A 25,920-nucleotide genomic window follows, 5' to 3' on the forward strand; every position below is an offset into this window, starting at 1 on the left:
AATTTCAAAAGCTACTAGCCTTACTAGATTAGCCTAAATAAATATCTTATAAATTTGTATTGGTCAAAAAGGCGGTTTTATTTTTAATAAACGCGGAAAAATGTGCGGTTCTATACTAAGGTCTTTGATAAATGCAACGTTGACAATTAATAATTAATTGCAACAAAAATATTTATGTTTTTAAAAACATTCGAGTCATATAGTTACTGATCTGACTGATCCAATTTTGAAGCAATTGTGGTTTATGGAAGAACTTTCCTTACACAGATCAGACAGTCAGGTTAGCTAAGTAAATATTAAATTATAGTAATGAGCTCTGAAATGTTTTACAGGGAAATCAATATTAATATTATAAATTTGAAAGTAACTCGATCTCTCTGTCTGTCGCTCTTTCATGACCAAACCGCTGAACCGAACCTGATGAAATTTGCTATGAAGCAAACATGAACTCCGAGAAAGGACATTTTACACGCTACTTTTTTGCCTAACGCGTGGCAACCAACATCCTAAAACTCGAGCGAAGACGCGGCCGTTTACTAGTAATATATATTATAATGATTCAATCTTACGTGTTTATTATATGGGATTCAAAGTTACTTTAAAACGGTAATCTGATTTCGATGTACGATTACGTTTTTAGAAGTAACAAATTAAACGATTGTCTTTTCTTTGAAAGCTTATTTATTTAGTATCTAGTATTTTTCATTTATTCATAATAACAATATGATCTAATATTATACAGTTTCATCTTTTATATTATTTAAATCAATATTTATTTTTATTATAAAACAAATAAAAGTTTTGCGTTTTAATGTAAAAGGGATAGATTACTAAAGTATTAAAAGAGTTTTCTTTTTTAGGGCTTCATGTTACTTAATATCCAGTCCATATAGCTGACGACATTAGTATATACCCCAGGAGTGGCCGTGCCGCATATCTTAGGACCATACGATACGATGCCGTACTGGATCATTCTGTATTTGCCATTAGCTTTGTTCTCCACCATGAAAGGTCCACCGGAATCACCATCACACGAATCTTTGCCTAACTCACCGGCGCAGAACTGGTTAGGTGTGGTTTCTGTCTTCCTAAAAAAAACAATAATGTTTGATATACATTCCATCATACACAATCCCAAATTTATATCATAGTAAAGATACTAAGTAAATTTAGAATATTTATATTATCTCATTCAAATTTCACAATTACAAGTATTGAGACTTGGGAAAGACGTTTGAGTCAATTTCTCTTGTTTTTTGAAAGATATCTCTTTGTTACTGAATATGAGTTCGAATTGATGATAATTTTTCATGATAACATACGACCAACTTAAATTTTACAAAATAAATTATTAATTTTCCAAAGTGATCTATATTTTCATGTTTTAAAATTCGGAAAAATTATAAATTCCTTAAAAGAAAGATGTTATTATGTCTTACTGTTCGAAGCAATCAGAGGCTGTTAATATCGGTATGTCGACCTTTCGAAGTGTGGCGGACTTACTGCCACTATCTGTTGTACCCCAACCCGCAATAGTACCCTCTCTACCAACGAGACTTATATTACGAAGCTCATTTAACACTGGCAGGCAAATCGGTGCGACATTCTCTGAAAAAAAAAACATCAAATTAATAGTCATATTCAAACTCAAGTTGCTTTATTCAATATAGAAGTATTACACTTTCTTATTGATGGTCAATTGAAACAGAACCACCGGTTCGGAAAAGAAAATACCCTGACCTGAGAAGAACCGGCGAAAGAAACTCAGCGGGTTTTTTTGTGTTTGTGCATGTTGTTTCATGTATTATATAAACAATTGAAATATTGAAATGGAAATTATATTAAGTTAAATCTATTATGAATCTTAATTTTTCTAAAATCCCACTCACTGTGTCCAAATTCAATTGGTTGCTTAAGTCGAAGTAATGCAATGTCATTCTTTGACGGCATACGTTGATACTTCTCGTGGGGAATACTTTCTTCGATTTCTATATCCTGTTGCAAAGATTTAAAACAATTTATAAACATTAGCGTTTTGTCATAAATTGTATAACTAGATATTCAGAGTAATAGAAATAACTTAAACCTGAATATGAGCCTCGCAGAAGTAATTCGGGTATTCCCCTTGGCAATCTTCTTTGGAACTGAGATCCAATTCCCCGACTCGAACTTTATACAGCATCTTTTTGAAAACGCAGTGAGCAGCCGTCAGTATGTATCGGGAATTAATGATACTTCCTCCACATTTAAAGTAGAGGTCATTATAAGCTGTAAAAATAAAAACAACATCAGAAAATAATTAATAGTAGGTATAAGTAAACTTGAAGATTTTTCAGAATTAACATTTTCACTTATTCGAGAAATGTAGTTAACTACTGTAGTCAGGATAGTTCGTTTGGGGGCTTTGTGCAAATTTGTCGGTAGATAGCATACACTCATAAAAAAAGACTAAAGTTCATTGACATTATTTACATGTACATTTAAATCTCTCTTCCTTAAATTAAATTAGAAAAAAAAAACAAGAAAAACAATGTTATCGATGAGTTTTGTGGTAAGTAGTGGTATTTCATGTTTATTTTATATTTATTTGGTGGTAGGGATTTGTGCAAGACCGTCTGGGTAGGTACCACCCACTCATCAGTTATTCTACCGCCAAACAAACCTACTTGATATTGTTTTGTTTCGGTTTGAAGGGCTATTGAGCCAGTGCAATTACAGACACAAGGGACGTTACATCTAATTCCCAATTTGGTGGTGCATTGGCGATTAATGGAATGGTTAATGTTTCTTACAGCGCCATTGTCTATGGTCGGTGGTGACCAGTTACCATCAAGTGGCCCATATGCTCGTCCGCCAAGCAAAGGTATAAAAAAAATAAGTTAATATGTTCAAATGTATTAAATAAAATAATTTAAAATTGAAACCTGATCTTGAGCGTGTTCTGTGCGAAATAAGTGCCATCCAAGGAAATTCGTATAGGTTCGCGATGGAACCCCCGATGATACGCTGCCCGTCAATTCGACCACATTCTTCAGGTAAAAGTGCATTGGCGTGCCTTTCTTTTGAATCTATTTGACCAATGAGTCCGGGCACTGATGGATCATCAGTAGAAATATAATCAGAGCAGCATACCTGTTGTAATGTAATCTTTTTCAATCATTGTATCTATCATTCATCAACATTATCATTACATACTATAAAACAAAGTCGCTCACAGATGTCTGTCTCTAAGTATGCTTATCTTTAAAATTACGCAACGGATTTTGACATGGTTTTTTTTAATAAATATAGTGATTCGAGAAGAAGGATTTTGTATATATAGTACATGGACAATATAGTAAAGAAACAAGAAAAAATCTGTAGTATTTTTAGTATCAGCATTGTACACGTGTGAAGCCGGAGCGGGGCATATTATAAATCTATATATACGTCAAAAATTATCTGATTCTAATTAAAGTTTGTTTCTGTCCAAATCATGAAGTATAAAGTGTACCATCGAATATGATGATTAAGTCTTGAGTCTTTAGGTATCGTGTTTTGTTTCGACAAATATGAAGTATTTTTGATTGGCCGAAATCAATGTTGAAAAAAAACACAATACTCACTTTCGGCATCCTTATTCCATTAATTTTTTCGACGCCGCAAATCGATGACTTTAATTTTGTTGTCTTTATTTCTTCGTCTTTAACGATCGATGAAAAATGTATAGCTTCAGGACACGCGCGATAGAATTTGCAGTCGCTGCATTGTTCTGAGAATTTATTTTATTCTATTAATCCTACCAATTTAATTCATGGAAAATTCATGTTTACTCATTTTATAAAGTGTACAAGATATTTAGACTTCTGTATATAGTAATCATAATGCATTATTTTGAATGTGTTAAACGATAATTACAACATGTTCATTTATGCTATGTTTTTGAAATGTTGTACAGGAAATAAAATCGTAAACTTAGTGATTAAATCAGGGTTACATAAGATCTTCACAGTAGTTTGCGAATGTGATCCCATTTCGCCAGCTGAAAAGTTAGATGAACAGAAATGTGTTGTTGATATATATTATAAAATGAAGACATGACGCTTTTATGACTCATAAACATACTATTATTATCTATACATATAATAAAATTGGAGTGTCTGTTTGTAATATTAAAATAGCCCATTTTCACTCAATGCATGTGTATGTATTCACGGTATATATACCAAAGTAACATTTTTTACAACTTTTGTCGGTCTGTCTATCTGTCTGTTTGCTCCGGCTAATCTCTAGAACGGCTGGGACTTTCACTGGCAGATAACTGATATAATAGGGAGTAACTTAGGCTATAATATCTTTTTTTTGTTAAATTCAAACGCGTACAAGGTCGGGGTCACGGCTTGTTAATGTATATATATATATATATGTAATATGTTCGTGGGATATCACCGGAATAACCGACATATATATGTAGTATATGACACAAGCTTTTGTTTCTGTCATGGATCAACTATTTGGTATCAAATTATACTATCATCCAAATTTATTGTATGTATGTATTCAAAACTTTTTAATTGACTTGACTAATATAAAGTATCTTAAAAAATCAGTAAATACTTACTCAAATTATATGCATCGCTTCCATATAGAACTGATACGAACAGTACAATTAGCGCTAACGACATTTTACAATATTTCTAAAACTAAAAAATATGTTTAATAACAAAATAAGTTAACTCCATTCGGAGTTAACAGAAATACTAAACGTAAATATTGTTTTTATTACATTACATGCAGACTCTGACGTGTTTACGATTTAATAAAAATTGCAATTATTAATTATTACTGTTTATTCATAATAAGCTGCGTCATTGGTTAGTTCAATTGTATCCTTCATTTCATTTGATCGAGGAAACGTTTGAGAAATTGAGACAACAAAAACATGTCACATTGGCGTTAAATATAATCAGGCGAAAATGGCTAAAATATCTTTTTTTTCTGTATGCGTATTTAAAATTAATAGTAGTATGTATTTTATTGAAATATAATATAACAGTCCATTCCTTATGAGTATATCAAGAATCAATTCTGTGCTAATTTTTAAATAATAAAATATTAAAATATTTGCTACCCAATCCACTCGGTAGTACCCTTGTAACTGGCGCGGTCTGAAAGGAGGTGTCAAAACTACGATTTTTTTGTATAACATTAGTAGCGGACGGCGGCGACGGTCGCTAGATAGTAAGTGGTCACCAATGGTCTTAAACACGGGATTGCATCCATTGTCTCAAATTTGATGCTCTCCTTACACCAAGCATGGGATAAATATGTTATATCCCTGGCTGACACTGGCTCTCATTACCTACTCTATTACTACTACTCACCTTGCTTTGAACTTTTTTCTTTTGTTATCTATATGTATTTTATACATACATACGTATTACATATTCATCTGACTCATAGTTGTAAGGAGGAACTGACAGTTTCTCCGTATTATTGTTGTTGTGTTATTGTTCTCCATATTATCAGTAATTTATGTTGTGCTTCGGTATTTACGAATTCGCTACAAACGACTAGTATTATTATGTTTTATTTACATGATAAATTCTTTTTGGGGAATTTGTATTTTTTTATTTTGTATTTTATTGATATATGGTAAGATTATTCTAAGGTATTTAATTTAAAATAAAATATGTGTGTTATAATTAAATATAAATAACATTACATTTCATAGCTCTGAATAAAAATTCAAATTAGATATAAAATTAATCGTCATTATTTAGTATGTTATTTAAGAGGTGGAAAATGTGAACTAAACTGAGTTACTTGGCGGCTATAATGTGTGTGATTTTATGTACAGTGTCGCTATAACAGACAAAAGTATACTAAAACTAGCTGTAGCCCTCGGCTTAGCTCGCGTGGAGATTATATAAATAACTTAACAGATTAATTTAAAATATTACGTCAATTTAAGACCCTTTTGTAATGAACATTGGTGGTTCAACTTTCATGGGCTAGATCCTCCAGATCCTCCAGACTAATCGTAAAGCTCATCATCGACTTTAGGCGTAAACTATGCCCTTTTGAACTTAAAAGGTATTCCGAAAGTATCAAAGATATTCGTTGGGTTTCTATTGTTTCTCATCTATCCATCTATTATCCAGATAATCAAGATCAATTAAAATAATATTAGATAAAATTGACTACTATATAAGTTTTTTTTTTTTTTTTCTTTAATTAAGAGCTTTGTCGCTTAAGCGACTATGTCGCCCTGTTATTGAACATTTACATTAATTCAGCTTCTTTGTACACTATCAATCAATTTATACAATTTCTTCGCCGAGACAGAATCAGGTATGGACAGAATACTGTTACATTCTCCAACGTTACAAAAAAACAGCTTATCACAAAATATTTGGCGTCTTATGGTTTCGTTCTTGACACACTCCATCAAAACATGATAGGCATCCTCCACAACTCCACAAACCGAGCAATAAGGATGCGGAACCACTCCCATCAGATGCGCAAATTTTCCTAATGGAATGTGTCCAGATCGCAACCGTAAAGCAGTGACTACGTCTTTCCTATTCAATAATACTGTGTCAATCCAAGGCAGTTTAGGTGGGAAAGGTTGTATGGTCCGATACCAGATGCCCTTGTCCTTCGACCTTTTATCAAAATATTCGCTCCATTGATCAAAACACTTATTCTTAACTATATGTAAACATTCGGAAAAATTAGGCTTAACATTAATTTCCACGCCATCACAAGCTCCAATCCTAGCAAGTGTATCTGCCAGGTCATTGCCTACTAGATTAATGTGAGATGGAATCCACTGCAAAACAACGCATTTCGATTGTTCTCTCAGACTACAAATTTGTTTTAAAATTGTATATGCTACGGGAGTACTTCTAGCGTTAGATGTACATCGAGCAATATGTTGGAGGGCACATTTGGAGTCCGAAAAGATAACAAATTTGTCGTGACTACTATATAAGTTTCAACCCTTTAGGGGTAGAATATCTAAGATCATATAAATACATATCTACTCATTTCTAATCCCAAAAATAAAGTTTCATGTTTCTGCATAAAAAAAAATAACAGACTTCAATTTCTACCCTTATTTCACCTCCTTAGGAGTAGATGCAGTAACGCTTAAATTAGTATTACTAATTTCTAATTAGTATTCCAAAAATAAAGTTTAATAGATCTAACTTCAAAAATGGCGGGCGCCCATATTAACTTCCAACCCTTATTTCACCCTTTTAGGGATAGAATATTCAAAAATGCTGACATACGTATCGACTTATTTTTAATCAGTATCCCAAAAATAAATTTTCATGTTTCTAACTTAAAACATGACGGACTTCCATACTAAAGTTTAACCTCTATTTCACCCCCTTAGGGGTAGAATTTCCAAAACTCCTTTCTTAGTGGGTGTCTATTCAATAAATTGATCCTACTTACCTAATTTCAAGTCCTTAACTTTAATACTTCACTCGGCGATGATGAATCAGTCAGTCATATATAGTATATAGATAAGGTAATTAAGAAAATAAAAACTATTTAAAATGTTTATTCGTAGTAGTTTGAGTTAAAATAAATGCATTTCATGAAGCGCACATTTTGTAACCTCGCAGATCAGTGCTATTCTGTAAGAACGCATTTCGCATGTTACTCGTAAAATGTTTTAACAGCCTTACGCTATTTAATTCATTTGACTATTTTATTCGATGTCATATACGACTTTTAGATATTTTACGATCATGTTCGGCGATTTAAGTTCTTAAAGAATAGTTCTGCAGTTAAATTTTTCGTTAAATTTCTTTTATTATATTAGAATTTTCATATATTTCTGTATTAATCGACAATCCAACAGCGGAATAACAACAGTCGATATTATAATGATCGATAATAATACATCAGTAATATATTATACTTAAAAGAAAGCACTAACTCTCCTTAAACAACTTTCAGTTTATTTTTCTTAAAATAATTTCATGATAAATATGTCGCACTGACACAAGACTTTCAACTTTCGTAATTGTATGTCACTGTACACTAAATAAACACGAATGAAATAAATTACACTGCACTTTCTCTGTGTATTGTTAGAGTCACGTCTGGCGGTGGGGGTTCCCAGTCCCATAATCTTGGTTTTCGTCTCCTGTCAACCGTTGGCGTTGATTCAGTTGAACCATCAGAGTAGCCGCTACTGCAAGAGCGGAGACTACGTGATGCGTGGATCTTATGATCTGTGAAAAAAATAACATTACGATGTTTAATTGTTGGTACGCGATATTCAGAAAGAAGCTTAACATTGTCACTTTTGACACCAATGTAAGGAAAAATATGGTTCAATTAATATTTCAGATATTGACTTCATATAACAGTTGGCTAGTAGCCACCATCTTTCGTTTCGTTAAGGGTTCTTCGTTATATAGAATTTAATGTTGTTCTTGATACTACTCTTTTATTTTATATAATTTGTTTTCATAATGACGGAAGGTGAACGGTTAGGTTACCTTGTGCTAAGGTATTCCTTCGTTCATAGACATTGACGCTGTAAGAAATATTAAACATTCCTTAAATCAAAAATACGTCACTAATCTGAAAATATATTATGTCTCTTTTGTCTGCATTACACAAACAAAGGTTGTTTCAAGCGGATCATTACTCTAACTTAAAAATAAAATGAAGATGAGAATTAAAAAGAAAAGGAAAATTGTTAATTAATATTTTAAGTTAGTAGATCTGGATAAAGCAGCGGATTTTCTTATGGGAAATGTTCTTCAAAACAAATTCGATTGATTATAGATTATAAGTTGTACTTATGTCTAAAAAGTACAGTACAGTCTTTAAATTTTATTATGTTGAACTGAGGATTTCTCTCATATGGAGGAAAAGGATTTTACCCTATTCCAGAACGCTGTTCATTTGTGAGTTTCACAGCTCACGGTGCGATTTTTTCCTTCACCACCGAAAATATGAAAATTCAGCTTGCCCAGGTTTTAATTTACAATCGACGTTTACGATTGACGCCTTTTGGCCGCTGGGCCATTTCAGTTCTTTAATGAATTAATATCAATACAAAATTAAATAAAAATAAATATTTTTGCTTACAATACATTTAATAGCAAATTATAATTAATAGAAATACAGGAAGAAGAAAGCATGCGTAGATCGTGAGCAGTGTTCATGATCCTTACCTACCTCCAATTGTTTCCAGGTAATCGCGGGCGACGTCATCCAACTGCAGAACTTGTATGACAGGTGTGGGCTTGGAGCGCGCCCGTCGTGCCAGACGCACGGCGAGTACCGTGGACAGAACGAAAACTGCCACCAGTACCACCGCGCCCACTGATATTCCCACATCCTTTTCTAGGAGAACTGTAATCATAGAGTTGACTTATAAGTTGGCAAATCACTTATCTTAATATTAATGGTCTAATCAGACTATTAATAATGGTCTTTAATTGCGTGATAGTCGATAATATTGTGCATCAAAGAGAACTATGACTAATCTAACAAAAGAGCCGTTAACTAATTGAATGGACTATAAATTGGCTAAAAACATGGAAAATGTAATACTTTGTATTATATTTGCTATTTATTTAATTTTTTTTTGTATAATACAAATTGTCGCCTATATCTTCGCTCCCATTTCAGTGATAGGTCCAGTGGTAGCTAAAAGCATCTATTTTCTGGTTCTATGGCCTTTGTTGTATTTGGAGGTTCAAGCTGGCTTCATACAATCATCAAAATCAAAATAACGGACATACAGACTTACTTTTATAAGATATTAGTTAAGGTTATAACAATAAGTTGACCATGTTTAAACATACTCCAATTTCTGTTACCGAGTGGGTAATAATAATAGTCAGTCAGTCATAACCTAAGGCTCTTTGAATAATAACCGTGAACTGTTACTTACATTTCCACCAGGGATTCGCGGCAGCATGTAATAAATTCTCTGTTGGTCGTAACAGTAAGGCAGAGGAACACCCGTAACGATTACAAGCAGAGGCCCCCGCTTCATCTCCCACGTTCAAATTCCCCAGGGGACCCCTCACAAGCCAAGGCACGCCCTCACCTTGTGCGAGAGCCTGGCTCATACCATAACCCATTGATCCTCTTCTATCGAGAACCAATGAAGCGTTCGATGTTGACATTCGCCAAACAGATACTTCATAGTATGTTGCGTTTTCCACTGGAAAATATAAGTTATTTTGTTTAACACATAGTAGGCTAGAACAAACGTGCGCAAAGTGATACACATAAATTTGACGCGCTACTCCTTACGATTTTCATTCGTGTAAATGCGTTGTAATAACTGTAAAAAATCTTTTAGGGTAGTAAATCTGGACATTGGAGGTAGTTTTATTAACTATTAGCGGTAAATAATTAGATAAATTATTATGATTAATTATTATATTTACGTGCTAATTCATTACCATCGTAGGTTTAAAAAAAATGACATTTTGTTTTTCTTATTCTCTTTGGTGAACATGCAGTATCTAGCCTACTCTAAATCTCTGGTTATTACATGAAGCTAGTTTAATGTTTATGAAGAACAATCTCATATATATATACATGTATTTCATCTATTACGTAATTTATTAATTTATTTATTAAGTTTTGAATTGAAATATTACTAAAATCATAACTTTTATTTATATTTGACATTAATTGTAGGTTTGTAAATGACTAGTATTGGAACACATACCTGGGATACATCTCATTTGGAATTCTTCATATTCAAAGGCTAGATCACACTGCTGCGGCTGCGGAGGTCGCAGCTGTTCGAAGCTGAAGATCTTTTTGCATGGCTTTTCTTGAGACGCAATGCCATTACCCGCTTCGCAGCTGGCATCTAATGTCCTCGAAAGGGATCCTGTGATTTGTGTGAGTGGTAGAATTGCTGAGCCGGTTGTTAAATGCTGAACATCCTCGTCCGCTGGTTGGATGTGCCAGAAGAATGTGTCAGGTGGGGGAAGGGCTTTGACATTGCATTTCAATGTTTCTTTAACTAATGTTACACCATGCTCCTGACATTCTGGTGGGTCTGGAAAACAAAGGCGAGTCTTTAGGGTATATTCCAAATATTCATATGAATATCGATACAAAAAGACAATGATTTAAATTTGGACAGAAGATAGAATATAAGAAGATAGTGTTTAATCTCTGGATAATATTTGCTTACAAAATACAGTAATATTGATAGATTCCGCTCTCGTTTCTCCAATATTATTCCGAGCAGAACAGGAGTATCGACCAGCGTGTCTCCGTGTAACTTCTTCTACTAACAGCGTTTGAGATGAAACCTGATCGCCCCACCATCTATTAGGTCGGATTTCCACGTCCTGAAAATATTATTCAGTATTACAGATTATTTTATTGTACCTGAATGAAATTTATTTAAAATAATTGTTTTTGAATCTTTATGATACAAACTTGATTTATTTTATATCTGTTTCATATTTCGTGAACCTCACAATAAGGTTTTAATCAAGAACCTTTAAGCAATTTACTATACATGAGTTAAATTACTTTATTCGATCAAATTCTGGACGTCGATATTCAATTTGTTTTTATTTTCTTAATACTTTTTAAAGTTTCTTTCTTTGAAAAAACTCTGAAGAGTTAAATTTATTATGATTATTATTTAGAGACATATAAAAACCTTTAAGTTTTGCATAAAGCGTTCTTGAATAAAAACTAAAAAAGTGATCATCGCCCTTAAGTAAATTTTATATTATAAAAAAAAATATAATAAATATGCTTACATTAAAATACCAAGTAAAGCTTAAAACAGGTGGGTTGGCTCTAACTTCACATTCCAAATGTAAGCTGTCCAACTCGACCACTTCATTCAGTCTTCCATCTCCTAGTTTTGATAATTCTACTATTGGACTATCTGCAAATAAATTCGTAACATTATTCGTTAAAATATCTTAATCAACGAACTAATTGGTTGTTAGATGTCCTCGAAACGAGAACCAATTAGATAATATTGACATATTTGGTGGTACTTTGTACAAGTCTGGGAAGATATCAAACAGCAATACATAGTATCATTTTGTTCCGGTTAAGAATGGTGATTGCCAACGTAACTGTAGGCACAAGGGGCATAACAACTTAGTTCCCAGTGTATAGAGATCTAAGACTTTTTAATATGTCTCTATGGACGGTGGTGATCATTCACTAGGAGGTGGTCTATTTGCCCGTTCGGATGAGAAAAAAAGTAATCGTGTACTATCTGCATACCGAAGATTGCCTATTCAAGGCAAGTACTTGTAAGTTTTATTCCAGTTTATTCTTTATTCAGCATTGAAGGAAAGTACCGTGTCATTATTATCCATCTGACCTGAAGCAGCCTAAGAGACAGTGTGGTAGGTAAGATCAGGAATATGAGAGGGCGATCTTTGACTAGCGGAAAATAACGGATTATCTCTATGTTTTATAAAACCAAAAATCTAAAGTATACAGCTTACAGGTAACATTTAAAATGATGACATCTGCCTTCGAGTCCCGCCCTGGTGCCATCACTGTGTTGGTTGCTACGCAAGCCAGTGTTGCACCATTTTCATTTACCGCAGGCGTGAACTCCAGAAATGATTCAGCTCTTCGGGTAACATTATCCCAACTCTAAAAGTAAACGAATAAATTACTTCAATTAAATGTAAATATTGATTAAGATTTTATTGTATTAAAACACATTTTATTGACTTAACTATCGCAATGTCTCCGGCACTATAATTTGTGGGATGATATTAAGCTAATTACCTGATTGCTATGTTGAGTGAGATGTCGGTGGTCCAGCCACCAAGTGATCTCGGGTGGAGGGTAGGAGCCATGGGCTATGCATTGCACGATTGCCTTTTTGCCTGCTCGTAGAGCGTCTTCTACTAATCCTCGTACCCAATTTATTGTGACATTGTAGGCTGGTACTGAAAAGGATAAACGTTTACAAATGTGTCAGAAAGTGATGTCACACGCATCACAATGGCATATCATAGTATGTTACTTGTCAAAACTTCTCTGAGTGAAATACGAAATGATTTTTACAATTCTATGTTTTTAGGAAAACTTTTTCATCAAAAAGTTGACATATTTTACACACTAGGAGAAATGTCTAAAAGTAGAATTATCTGTTCTGTTTAATTTATGTCTAAAAATCCACTAAAAATATTCTCAGGATAGATTACATAAATGAGACTTCTGCGAATATAAGGATTTTATAATTTAGAGTTTACATTTCTATGAAAAATGTTTATTGTAAAAATACGAATTGGTTTGTCCAGTTTTTTCCTTTTAATTTATTTCCTCATTTAAATTTTCTTACACCTTACATTAATTTAGGTTTTGGTGTAACTATAACTTATTATGTACTTATAACCATATTTTGGGTAAACCAGACAATTGTAAAATTGATACTTGGTATACAATAGTAAGAATACTCGAAAAGGTTTGCTTTTTAATTTACAAAATACTTACAAAACAATTCAACTTGTAGTGAAGCTCTCACTGGGGGAATAAGGTGGGTGTTACTGGCTCTACATGAGAGGGACTCAGCGTTGTGACGAGTGAGAGGAAGGTATAATTCGTTCTCTCTTACACCTGGTATATCGCTAGCTCCGTCTGACGCGTCGACCAGATCTTTGCCGGAATACCAACTAATTCTAGGAGGAGGACGACCTGCAAAGAAATAAATAACATAAGAAAGAGATCATAATTACATTCGTATGTTATTGATGATATTTTGACGTTTTCTTCAAAATTAATTTAGTAATAAAAAAATGACTGTAGTTAAGTTAGTGTTGGGAAATATCTGGGAAAGTAGTAATTATTTTTCTGTTGCTCTTTCGCGAGGAAACTACTAAATTGTTGATGAGTTTTTCCAAGAAGCTTAATTTACAAAGAAGGATACACTTATTATCACCAATTATGAATAAAGCCGAGCTAGAAATATTTTTGTAATTATTATAAAGAAAATGTTTCGTTTTTCTAGAATGGTTTAATACAGCGTATAATACTTAAATTTAAATATTGTAAATAAATTAATATTTTCTTATAAATGTATCGAACTTACCTCCAATCACAAGGCAGCTCAGAACTAACGTATCACCTTCGTGGTATGGTCCAATTTTTCTCTCCACTTTGTTCCCGAGTTCATCCAAAAAAAATGGTTGACTGGGCAGAACTGAAACCAAATACTGTCATGAAAAATAATAAATTTACATATATTAAAGCACGTTTAAATATGAAGCGTTCTTTTAAAACAAAGGATAGATTACGCGCATTAAAACTAACGTACGTAACGTAAACGTTGTCAATTTTGTTTCCAAATTTGTGAAAATCTGTTGAATACAAGCAAAGTATCGCGTGCGACTTACTATTATATAGTTAATATTTTCCTTACCAATGACTGTCAAATTGACTCCAATGTTCCTGGTCGGTGCTAGAAGGAAGTCCACTCGGCAATGGTAGAGTGCCTGATCATCTCCTCTTAAATTCGTAACGATGAGTGCTGTGGGTTCATTTTTCAAATCTGCCTTCAATCTGCTACTTGTATTGTATGACGAACTCGACCATTCGCTGGCTATGCGAGCATCGTAACTGAAATAATTTGAATTTAATTCATATACTGTAGTCCTTACGTCACTATAGTACGTTTTTTTATGGTATAGGTTGGTGGACGAGCATATGGGCCACCTGATGGTAAGTGGTCACCATCACCCATAGACAATGACGCTGTAAGAAATATTAACTATTCCTTACATCGTCAATGTGCCTCCAACCTTGGGCACTAAGATGTTATGTCCCTCGTGCCTGTAGTTACACTGGCTCACTCACCCTTCAAACCGGAACACAACAATACTGAGTACTGTTATTTGGCGGTAGAATAACTGATGAGTGGGTGGTACCTACCCAGACGGGCTTGCACAAAGCCCTACCACTAAGTTAAAGGTAAAACGTAAATCTTAAGCGAAGATTTCGAGTTTAAAATCAGTCGAGTGGTTATATGATTTGCTTGTATGTATTTGTAATGAAATTTTATATTAACAGTGGTGATTAGTTTTTGCAAATAACAAATTTAATATTTATATTTTAACTAAATAGTAAAATACACGTCAATACTCTTTTTTCTAACCATTTTCTTATTTTTATGACGAAACCCTAATGCCCTTTTAATGATAATGGTGGATGTTTCATTGGATATGTAAGCTCATATCCACGCCAAATATTTTGCAAATAAATATATTTCTTACTACGGAAAACACGTCTATACTTCATCACTTTAGTACTTAAAGAGCTTTTATAAAGGTGTTATTTAAATTTAAGCTTAATGAATACTTCTATATGGTTCAGAATACATTATGATATATTTTATTGCAAAATGGGGAGTAGAGCATAACTTACCTATAAATTGGCGCATTATCCTTATACCAAACTAAAAGCATCAGCTCGTCATTTGGGGAATCTGTTGCAGAATCGCAAAACAACGTAGTTTTACCTCCCTCTAAAGCTTCTTGAGCTATTACTGGACCTGAAAGTAACGCCATCTGTTATTTTGACGGGGAAACAAGAAACGCTTGACATACGAATTCAAAAGTTCTTAATAGTACAAATAAATGTGTATAGATGGCATTAGTTGTATTATTTAGAGGGTGGAATCGGATATCTAGGAAGCTTTGTAATTTGAAATGATTTATGAAAAAACTTTATGTAGTGTTAATTTAGTGTTAAGTTAGACATTCTCTCTATTTGGCTGATTAGAAAAGATAGATCTCTTGTTGTCGTAATGAAGGGACTGGATTAAGCATATAAACGTAAACAATTAACCGTTTAGTAAGGTCCTAATTAGATAGCCCAATATAGACCCTACTAATCATTAATGAAAACCCGACCGACGAACGTAATTTAATAGTCGTTATTTGTTTTTAATCTAGATTGGCGTACTGGCCAAGTAATTGGTCACCACTGTCATTCACAATGGCGCTGTAAGAAATTTGAACCCTTGCTTACATCGCCAATACGTCAGCATTTTTTTTTCTCGCTGGATAAATGCTTTACGCGCTTCTCCCACGTGATGTAAAGTGGGGGGGGGGGGGGGGGGGGTAAGGGGTTGTGAGACTCCCCGATTTCCTGGACGCCGAGTGCGCCCAGGTCCACCGGGTTTACCCACTAAAAAACCAGCGGTACCCTCTCCGTCTTTCGGCGGGCGCCACGGGATCGCTTACGCATGCTACCGTGACGCCAATGCTCCACCAATCTTAAGAAGAATAATAGTTAATTTATAAAGACTTACCATCAACTCCAGGTATAAATGCTAAGACAGGTGATAAGGTGAACATGAAGCAAATAAGCGCCGGAATGACGCGCATCCTACGGTCCATCCATACTCCTGCGCATCTCTCTCATTGGCCCAAACGATGATCCATGTTTTCAAACCATTTTCCTCATTGTCGTACAGCTTACATTACACAGCTCTAGGGTTCTGAAACAATTAAAATTTGATATTTTTAATTTCATCAGGTGTAAGAAACAGCTATTAAATGTCTAAATAGGGGGTAAGGTTTAGGTACTATATAACTAAATAATTTTTGAAATATATACAATTATTAGTTTAATTTTCAAAATGCCGTTGAATATAATTCCCTATTTATAAAAAAAATTATAACATAATAAATGTGAAATCAACTTGTCTGCCTTCTATTGGTATCATCTCGATCAAACGACGATATATGTAGACGATATTTACCAATATAATCATATATTAAATTATAACCATGAGGGTAGAATTCATAATGGACGTAATAAAACTGGACAAGGTCGTAACTTTTATTCAGTTTGAATATAATAAACGATAGTTTTAACCCCAATAATGAAAGTTCCCAGAGGATAGTTTACCTTCACGTCCAACTTACGTTTCGTAATAAAATATGTGTTCTAGATTATCCGTACCTGGCATACTATTTACAATACATATATATTTTTAAATTATGTTTTTTTTTTTATATTTTCAATTATGAAAGGTTATTTATTGTTGGTAAAAGTCATTTTTGTCGAAAACCAAGTTTTTATTTAAAAGCACTAAAAAGAAAAAAAATGTTATTACACTTAACTGTTTTTGTCTTTGCTTAGTCATGTATAGATTTATAAGAAATTAAAACGTCAAAACTCTGTATTTGAATACCCAATAGGTCGCTAATAAACTGACGCTTACTGTAATCTTAAATGAATTGCAAAATCAAATAAATTACCTGTGACATTGGTAAAATAGTGCTTTTATTACCTCTATCAACGGTCAATAGTTAACCGCACAAGAATTTAAATTCAGAATACACACCTGCTTACTTTAATTACAAGAAGTTTTCAAAGTTCTACCATTGGACAGTTTGTAGATAAAACAACAATCGCAACTATGTAAATTTCAAGTAAAATGAAACACTATATTAACATGTAAATATGTCTTTTTTGTTTGTCCATATCCACCGAAAATATAGCTTTATATGTATTGTGTATTTCGCATTATTAATATGATTACTGTATTTCAACAATGCCTAAAAAAAGTTGTTACTACATTTTACGTACATTCAACGATAGTATTAATCTCTATATTAATACATGCATTAATGTATCACGTTTTTACTAAATAAATATTACTATTTGCTTAAATGTAAACTAGTATTTTGAGAGCTTTTCCGCACAAAACATTTGAATAAGAACGGAAAGAAAAGCTGATTTGATTAATTTGTTTCCATTTTTGAAAAAGACGCCGTAATACGGTTTTTACTTTCTAAAATTTGTTTATATTACATTGTTTAAAAATATCCTGGATGTTATTTTTGAGTTTTGATTCAACTGCTTAATTAAAAGAGGATTTCTCTTTCAATAGAAATTATAAACATGTATATTAAAAAGATCTTTTGAAAATAAACGTTGAAATAATTGTGAGATCCCAATTTTAAAGATTGCAAACTTGATTACACGACATGAAAACCTCTGGAACAAGAGTCACGACTCCCATTGTTTGCGATACATTGTTCAAATTTGTACTTTATGATCAGATAAAATGAAATTTCTTATTATTGATCAGCGGAGGCTCTTATGCTCGAACCGACTATCTCGATGACAGATAATATATATCGCATGGCAAAATATTGTGAGTTATGATTTTGATTAATGCTATCTTGGACAGATCACGTGAACCTTAGATGAAGATTGGGGGTAATTTAATAACTCGTGTTCGGTGATGAAAGAATTTCTACTCCTACTATACCATCATAGTTAAATTAACCTTTAAGTACCGACGTGCGGTCTCACAGGCCCCGACAGGTATACGAATTGCTAGTTTACCCCTTTCCCTCCACAATATCGAATCCAGCTTTTCAGTAGCTGCATGGTTAGCGCCTTCATTGATATTGGAACAGGGAATGTTGTTGTAGCGGCCATATTTGGTGAGTAATCACCTTTTGAAATTCCGACGCGGCCTCACAGGCCTCACGTCGGTACTAACGTAAGTTTTTCTATTAATTTAGATTATAAATAATATGTTATTTTTAAAGATATTATGAACTATAGATACACCAGGGACTTCCGTCTATTAATGAAATAGTTTTGCAACAAATTAAATAAAAAAAATACCCCCCATTTTGCCTACTAACATAAGAATAAACTTTATATGGTTTTTATAAAGCATTCAACGATCTGGTCTCATCTTCCGAAGAAGGGAAAAGCAGTAATTTTAACTTAATTACTGCTTCATAACGACAAAACAAACAGTAAAGCCAGAAATTATAAGTTTTTATAATTCTATGAAAGGTGGGATAGATAAATAATTTGATACAGTATACACATGCAGTCGCCGGCCAAGACTGTGGCCTATGTCAATTTTCACCGCATTTTAGATAAGTTGCGTAAATTCTTATCTTTTATTTTAAATAATATTAATATGGGAAAACATTGTGATAGAGATACATTTGTAAAAAAAGTCAACAGTTAATATTAGAACATATAAAGCAAAGATTTTGTAGCCTAAGGTTGCACGTGAATGTAGAATGAGTTTAGCAAGAGTGGTTGAAGCTGTGGAAGTCAAGAATTGTGTCTCCTCAGCTTCATATTTTCTTTCACACCAACCTAAATTCAAAAGAAAATCAATCTATGCAAACTATTCGTGTAATAAATAGGTTTGTTTGTAGTGCGCTAAACAAGTGTGACCTGGCAGGGCTTAAAATTTAAGGAGTAGTTGGACTGTGAATGTTTTTTTATTCAGAAGGTTTATGTCAACATATTATTTTTTATCTAATAGTTATACTAGTCATAAGTTAGAAATGCTATTTTTTGCTATTCTGAAAGGAGTATTTTTTGTATTTTGATTTTTTATATCGAATGGTCTAAATTTTTCCCGAAATTGAAGCCAAATAATATTATTGTGTTATAATTACATGTTTCATAAAGTAGAATTTATTTCTATGCTTATTTCTTCGTAAAACCCTTTAGTTTTCAACATAATCTAAGAAAAAAATATACAACTCATACTTTTGTTATAAAAAACGGATATTATATACGCGGCCTCTCAGGCCTCACGTCGGTACTAACGTTACAAAAAATGCACGTCGGTACTTAAAGGTTAAGCCCGTAATCTCGTTCGTACAGTTAAATCTCCATCAGGTCGTCTCCATCATCCATCCATGCCATCATCTTGGCACAAATAAAAGCAAAAAAAAAGTAAAGGTAATCAACTGGAAATCAAATGTCTGTTAACGGTTGCCAATGTATCATCACTTATGGCTTGCAACCATAACCTGATCATACTTTAATAAAATCGTTTTACAATGAATTATGTTAAGTGAATAAGTATTCACTTTAATATGCACAAAATCAAGCGTGTCTCTAGCTTTATTATTAAAAGATAGATATTATAATTAAATTCAAACTAAGGATGTTTAGCATTTTCTTAGTGCAAAACTTACCAATCCATAATGGATTAAAATAAAAGTGACTAAGATTTAAAACATATAAAGAGCATTTCCATTAAGTTGTATCTATATTTTTAGATATGTATACAGTTTATAAAGTTATGTTAAACTTGCCAGTGAGAACTTCGGTGCTTCGGGCACGTTTCAGTTTCGGCGAGCGTTGGCATGATATATAACTGTACAGAACATATATTACAGTCATTAGTAGAAACGCATATATTATTTACAAAAATTTTCTTACATAAATAATTCACATTAGTGAAAAACGTATAATTTCAATGCTATCATAATATTTGTGGACATATGTATGAACGAATGTAGTTCGTTCGAATCGAGATGGCCCAGTGGTTAGAACGCGTGCATTTTAACCGATGATTTCAGGTACAAATCCAGGCAAGCACCGCTGATTCATGTGCTTAATTTGTCTTTATAATTCATCTCGTGCTCAGCGGTGAAATAAAACACGCATGTGTCTTATTTCATAGAAATTCTGACACATGTGTATTCCACCAACCCGCATTAGAACAACCTGGTGGAATATGTTCCAAACCTTCTCCAGAGGAGGCCTTTAGCCCAGCAGTTGGAATTTATAGGCTGTTGTTGTTGTTGTTGTATGTACGAAATAATGTACAAGACAATTTACGTACATAACTGGACATGATATGACACAAATAATCGAATTCTCGACTATATAAAGGTAATAGTAACTATCTCTGTCTGTATGTCTGTCGCTCTTTCAGTGACAAACCAATTAACCTAAGTTTGCTATGAAGCAAATTTGAACTCCAAGGCTGAAAGAATATATGGACATATCAGCCAACTCTTAAATCGCAAGCGAAGTCGCGGGCGAAAACTAGTTATTAATAAACGTAAAAAAGTATTTGTTTAGTTTTATTTATTTAACCTGAGTGAAGTGAGTGGGTTTTCATCTAGTTTATGGCGTATGTATTTTTTAACGATTTCATTATCAGCCAGACTCAAGGGCACGTAATTGCGCGGGGGCTTTACGAATCACAAGGGGGTGCCCAATCTATACGCAAACATTCAAACACTGTTGTGTTCTATACACTCGTCGTGTTTATTTGAAAAAAGAATGGAAATTTAATTAAGATTTATTATTAAATAATCTCTCCTAAAAGAGAATAATCGCTATCAGGATATAAGCAGATAAAGTTCGTGCGTGCATCGAGCGTCGTGATAGCTGGAAGGAAGTCGGAAGGTCGGAAGTCTCGGCCGACACTCCCTCACCTTACTTCCATAATGCGACGAGACGGGAATCGACACGACCGAAGAGATTACACGCAAGACCCGCGGCTTTACGGGATTTCTGAGGCACTGGCGTGTAACATCTACTTCCTAGCTTCGGGCTGTCAATGATGATGCCTTTACAGAGAAACTCGATTTTTTTTTCACCCGACAAATTTTAGAATTTGAGTCCAAGAGCTCACAATACGCAGCCTTATTTATTTTTTTATTTATTTACTTAGGACAACCAACAGTAGATACAATAACACATTGATTACGTACAATACAACAACTTGAATCAAGGAAAATGTTCTACTAATTACAGGTAGTCTCGGCATGCACTTATAACATTACAATACACATATTTTATAAAATATTTTTAAGTGAAAACAAATACATATACATAACAATTCCACTAAACTATTAAATAATCAAGAAATATTATTAATTAATAATTAGAAAATAAATATTAAAGTATATAATTTAATATCATTTATAACTTATAATTTACAAACAAAGCTATTTTAAGAGATTAAATTTTGTACTCAAAATAAATATTTTTTTATATAATTAATAATACTATGTTGAGTCATAATGTAACAAAAAATTTAGTCATAATCGATTATAAGATATTTTTATAGAGGATACGCAACGCTTTATAAAAATAACACGTTATAATACAAAAAAAAATATTCTCTTTTTGATCGTTAATCTATTAATTTTTTATAACAACATTATATCATAACATCACAATTAAAAGAATACCTTGACATTATTTAACTATTCTCGTAAAATAAATATTGTAATGCAAATTTTATGACAAATATTTTACAACAGGTTTATAAACATATAATAGTTCTGCAGTCGTAGACCTTGATAGAAATATTTTCAATAAACGTATTTTTATTCGGTAAACTGACAGTTCCCGTCTATGTTACACTGTATTGAGATTCGGAAACGTAAATAAAACAGGCTTTCCTATCTCTGATGGTATTCCAATGTTTACAGAAATATAAGTTAAAATATATACACGTTTTTATATTAAATTAAATAATGTATTTGATCGGTTCAAAATTGAATTTTATGTAAATATTGATTTATTATGAAGTCACAAATCAACCTACACATAAATTCTAGATTTTGTCGAGGTAATGGACACACAAATATGACTCATCACTTAATAACCAAAACCGACAAAACTAAATACAAATGTGAACTTCGCCTGATAATTTTTCCTATTTCAGTCGTACTACTATTTACTGTACCGAATACTTTGAATGAAATAATGTTTGAATCAACTATGATATTCCAAATTTAAAATAAAGATAAATAAAAAGAAACTAAGATGAATATTATGTATCTGTGGTCACTAATGAACTGACTTATTAAAAGCGACGTAAAATAAAAAAATCATAAATTTAATATTGACAATTTAACCCATTTATGTAGTCAAATATGATAACACCAATCACCGGAAGTATATACCAAACTTATATTACAATATTATTTTATGATATAGGCTTGCGGATGGGATTTAATGATAAGTGGTACCACCGCAGAGGTGCATTGTAAAAAAATATTTGCAATTCCTTTCATCGCCAATGCACCACCAACCTTGGGAATGATAGATGGTATGTGCTTGTTATATTGTATAATATAGCAATTATTTGTTCCTTAATGTTGTCTTAAATTTTCGCGATAATTACACATTTAAATAAAACTAGTTATAACGGATTTTAATCGCGTATATTAATTATTTTGGACATCCCGACGTTTCGAGCACTTTACAGCATTCGTGGTCACGGGTAGACCTACCCGTGACCACGAACGCCGTTCTATAATATAAAATCCGTTATAACTAGTTTTATTTAAATATTTCTTCCTTGTTACTACAGGTATAAAGGGCATAAAATTATTCAACATGTTACTGAAGTAACTAGATTAGATATTAATGTTCATTGTACATATGTCAATTAGATATGACTACAAATATGTTCTTTATGAAGAACTATCACGAGTAACTATAAAATGTTGAATTGTAAAAAAATGCCATCGTATTTGTTTTATAGAGCCGTCGCCAAACTTTTTCCGGTCGTGTGGGATTTGCTATTCCATCAGCATCTAGAGAGTGCACGTGTGTATTCGCCCATAAATGAATGAATTCGGTCAGGCCAAATATAGAAGAAGAATATTATTCTATAGTTTTTTTTCCGTAGAAATTAATACTTTTTGGTACTATACTTACATAATAATTATACTAAAAAAAAAGATAGAAAGTACCAGTTGTAAAAGTGACACTGCTGGGTTATTGAAGTATTAAAATCCCGTGCTGATTGCCTGGATTTGAATTCACAATCAACGGTTCAGTTGCTGGCATCGTTTTCTCTATCACTAGTATTCCGCCTTTTAAATGACTAACATTAATTATTTTTGGTTATACCGTTGTATACAGTACGCAACACAGCAATATTCCAATACATTTATATTGGAAGTAACACCGTCTACTTTATCTAATTAATCGTCCCATATCGCTGACGACACAAAAATAACGGTGAAGATATATGTATGTTTATTTCAAATTGTTTATAGGTTTTAATGCTTCTTTGCCATATTTATTTTGTACGAATTTTAGGTTATAGATTCATTTTGTCCAAAACTTGATATAACTTCATATTCTAGGTATGTTTAAAGTTTGGAAAGACGATTTTTATTGTTGTGATGATTGAATAATTATCGAAATAAAAAATCCAAACAAACTATTAACATTTTGGTATTTGACTAGCTGTTCCCATTTTTTTGTTAAATTCAAACGCGTACACCTTGTACGCCTTGTACCCTGTAAAAAAAAATTATTGTAGCCTAAGTTACTCCTTATTATATCAGTTATCTGCCAGTGAAAATCCCGTCAAAATTGGTCTAGCCGTTCCAGAGATTAGCCGGAACCAACAGATAGACAAAAATGGTAAAAAATGTTATTTTTATATATTTACCGCGTATACAAACTTATACATTGAGTAAAAAAGGGTTATTTTAATATTACAAACGGACACTCCAATTTTTTTTATGTAAATGTTAAGAGGACTTTATACCATTTACAAGAAATAATAAAAGTAAACTACAACTTATTGTTCGTTTCTTGAAAGAGTTAATACGAGTACACCATTACTCAGAGCCAGTGTAGTCTAGAAAACGTCTAATTCACTTCCAGATTTACTTGGGTAATGTAATTGTTCGAGACTTATTCAACCGTAAAATAAATTGCGTATACGGTATACTGTAATATTACAAAATTAAGAAGTGTTTTAAATTAGTTCTATTAGGAAAAAATGAAGATGTCGAAAACATTTTAGTACGACCTTCCGAAATCAGTCGTTATTATTGGTCGTAAGTTATAAATTGATTGTAATCAAAAATAAATTCTATTTTAAGGTGATAAGACGCAATATCGTCTTCAGATGTGTTTACATATTACCGATTTGGTAATAGTTAGCACCGTGGCCGCGGGTCACGTAACGTTTGAGTGTTTTTTTTTTCGGTCACCAATATAATTGGTTCCGTCTTAATGTCAAGGTTTATTATTAGTGCCTTATAAACCATATTATTTTGTTCTACCATAATGTTGCGAGTCATTCTGATTTTTTATTTATTTATTTTTATTTATGGCATAGGTTGGGACCATCACCCATAGACAATGAAGCTGCAAGAAATATTAAATACTCCTTACATCGTCAATGTGCCACCAACCTTGGGAACTAAGATGTTATGTCCCTTGTGCCTGTAGTTACACTGGATCACGCACCCTTCAAACCGGAACACAACAATACTGAGTTCTGTTATTTGGCGGTAGAATAACTGATAAGTGGGTGGTAGTTACCCAGACGGGCTTGCACAAAGCCCTACCATCAAGTAAAATTACAGAAAGTTGGTGTATTAAGTTTAAACTAAGACGGTACAGGAAATATTATGTTTGAATCAAGAGTTGAAATTAGTCAAATATTTCCGAGTTATTATTGTATAATTTCAAAGGTTTATTTATTAATATTTTTCTTTTAATTGAAATGATGTCCTCGATTCAAAGGTAGGTCCAAACAGGTAGCTGTTTCAGCAATAAGACCGTCCTTTGTGTAATATTTTCTGTGTTCTTTCTTTAATTGTCTTGTTTTGGTGTAAAATAAAGTAAGTATTGTATTCTACCTTTTATTTGTCTTGCTATCTTATAAAACAAGCTATTATAAAATTCATTAAACATTCAAATGAATATAATTTAGTATACTTACGTTAGTATATTTTAAATGAAGTAGACACATTTAAATGATAAATTTAGCTCAAAAGATTTGATTTATACATACAGACAACATCATATCGAGTTTATTAGACTTTTAACTTATATAGAAAATAGTTATTTTTCATAGCTTATATTTCAATGTAGATGTGTTCATTTAAAACTTTTATGTTCATACAACTCAATAAATTTAATATCTAATTTATTATATAATTATGCCAATAAGTTTTGTGTAATACTGTATCAGAAACATATTATGGTTAGAGGTTTTCGTTTGTGATTATTTTTTACATTGTCTAGCCGCATATATTTCACATACAAATCAAATGCTGTTTGAAGATTTATGTTTTACAAATTGTATCTCCTTTGATATATATTTCGTTCTATCTTTGACATTTGTTTAAGAGAGCCATTACCATTCGATCCAAA

General features: G+C 32.7%; 2 protein-coding genes across 3 annotated transcripts in view; both read right to left on the bottom strand.

Moving 5' to 3' along the window:
- Positions 1 to 765: 765 nt before the first annotated feature.
- On the bottom strand, positions 766 to 4,755 carry LOC124538418 (CLIP domain-containing serine protease 14D-like). The gene is made up of 7 exons (XM_047115471.1): positions 4,601 to 4,755; positions 3,606 to 3,751; positions 2,925 to 3,132; positions 2,087 to 2,268; positions 1,890 to 1,995; positions 1,440 to 1,608; positions 766 to 1,088 (listed from the first exon to the last, which is right to left on the bottom strand). The coding sequence occupies exons 1-7, from the start codon at positions 4,662 to 4,664 to the stop codon at positions 857 to 859; spliced, it is 1,107 nt and encodes a 368-aa protein (XP_046971427.1). The 5' UTR covers positions 4,665 to 4,755; the 3' UTR covers positions 766 to 856.
- A 2,784-nt stretch (positions 4,756 to 7,539) lies between these two features.
- LOC124538507 (hemicentin-1-like) overlaps positions 7,540 to 25,920 on the bottom strand; it is a 43,245-nt gene continuing 24,864 nt past the window's right edge. Inside the window, exons 2-14 of one of the 2 annotated variants that reach the window (XM_047115588.1) lie at positions 16,292 to 16,480; positions 15,403 to 15,529; positions 14,402 to 14,598; positions 14,072 to 14,182; positions 13,477 to 13,677; positions 12,766 to 12,929; positions 12,474 to 12,627; positions 11,766 to 11,896; positions 11,183 to 11,342; positions 10,706 to 11,044; positions 9,914 to 10,189; positions 9,193 to 9,369; positions 7,540 to 8,234 (exon numbers count right to left, since the gene is read on the bottom strand). In XM_047115588.1, the coding sequence (XP_046971544.1) occupies positions 8,065 to 8,234; positions 9,193 to 9,369; positions 9,914 to 10,189; positions 10,706 to 11,044; positions 11,183 to 11,342; positions 11,766 to 11,896; positions 12,474 to 12,627; positions 12,766 to 12,929; positions 13,477 to 13,677; positions 14,072 to 14,182; positions 14,402 to 14,598; positions 15,403 to 15,529; positions 16,292 to 16,379 (2,295 nt within the window). In that variant the 5' untranslated portion in view covers positions 16,380 to 16,480 and the 3' untranslated portion in view covers positions 7,540 to 8,064. Of the gene's footprint in view, positions 8,235 to 9,188; positions 9,370 to 9,913; positions 10,190 to 10,705; positions 11,045 to 11,182; positions 11,343 to 11,765; positions 11,897 to 12,473; positions 12,628 to 12,765; positions 12,930 to 13,476; positions 13,678 to 14,071; positions 14,183 to 14,401; positions 14,599 to 15,402; positions 15,530 to 16,291; positions 16,481 to 25,920 lie in introns of both variants that reach the window. The other variant, XM_047115590.1, reaches the window with a different exon arrangement.

Source organism: Vanessa cardui, chromosome 20 (genome assembly GCF_905220365.1).
Source record: "Vanessa cardui chromosome 20, ilVanCard2.1, whole genome shotgun sequence".
Lineage (NCBI taxonomy): Eukaryota > Metazoa > Arthropoda > Insecta > Lepidoptera > Nymphalidae > Vanessa > Vanessa cardui.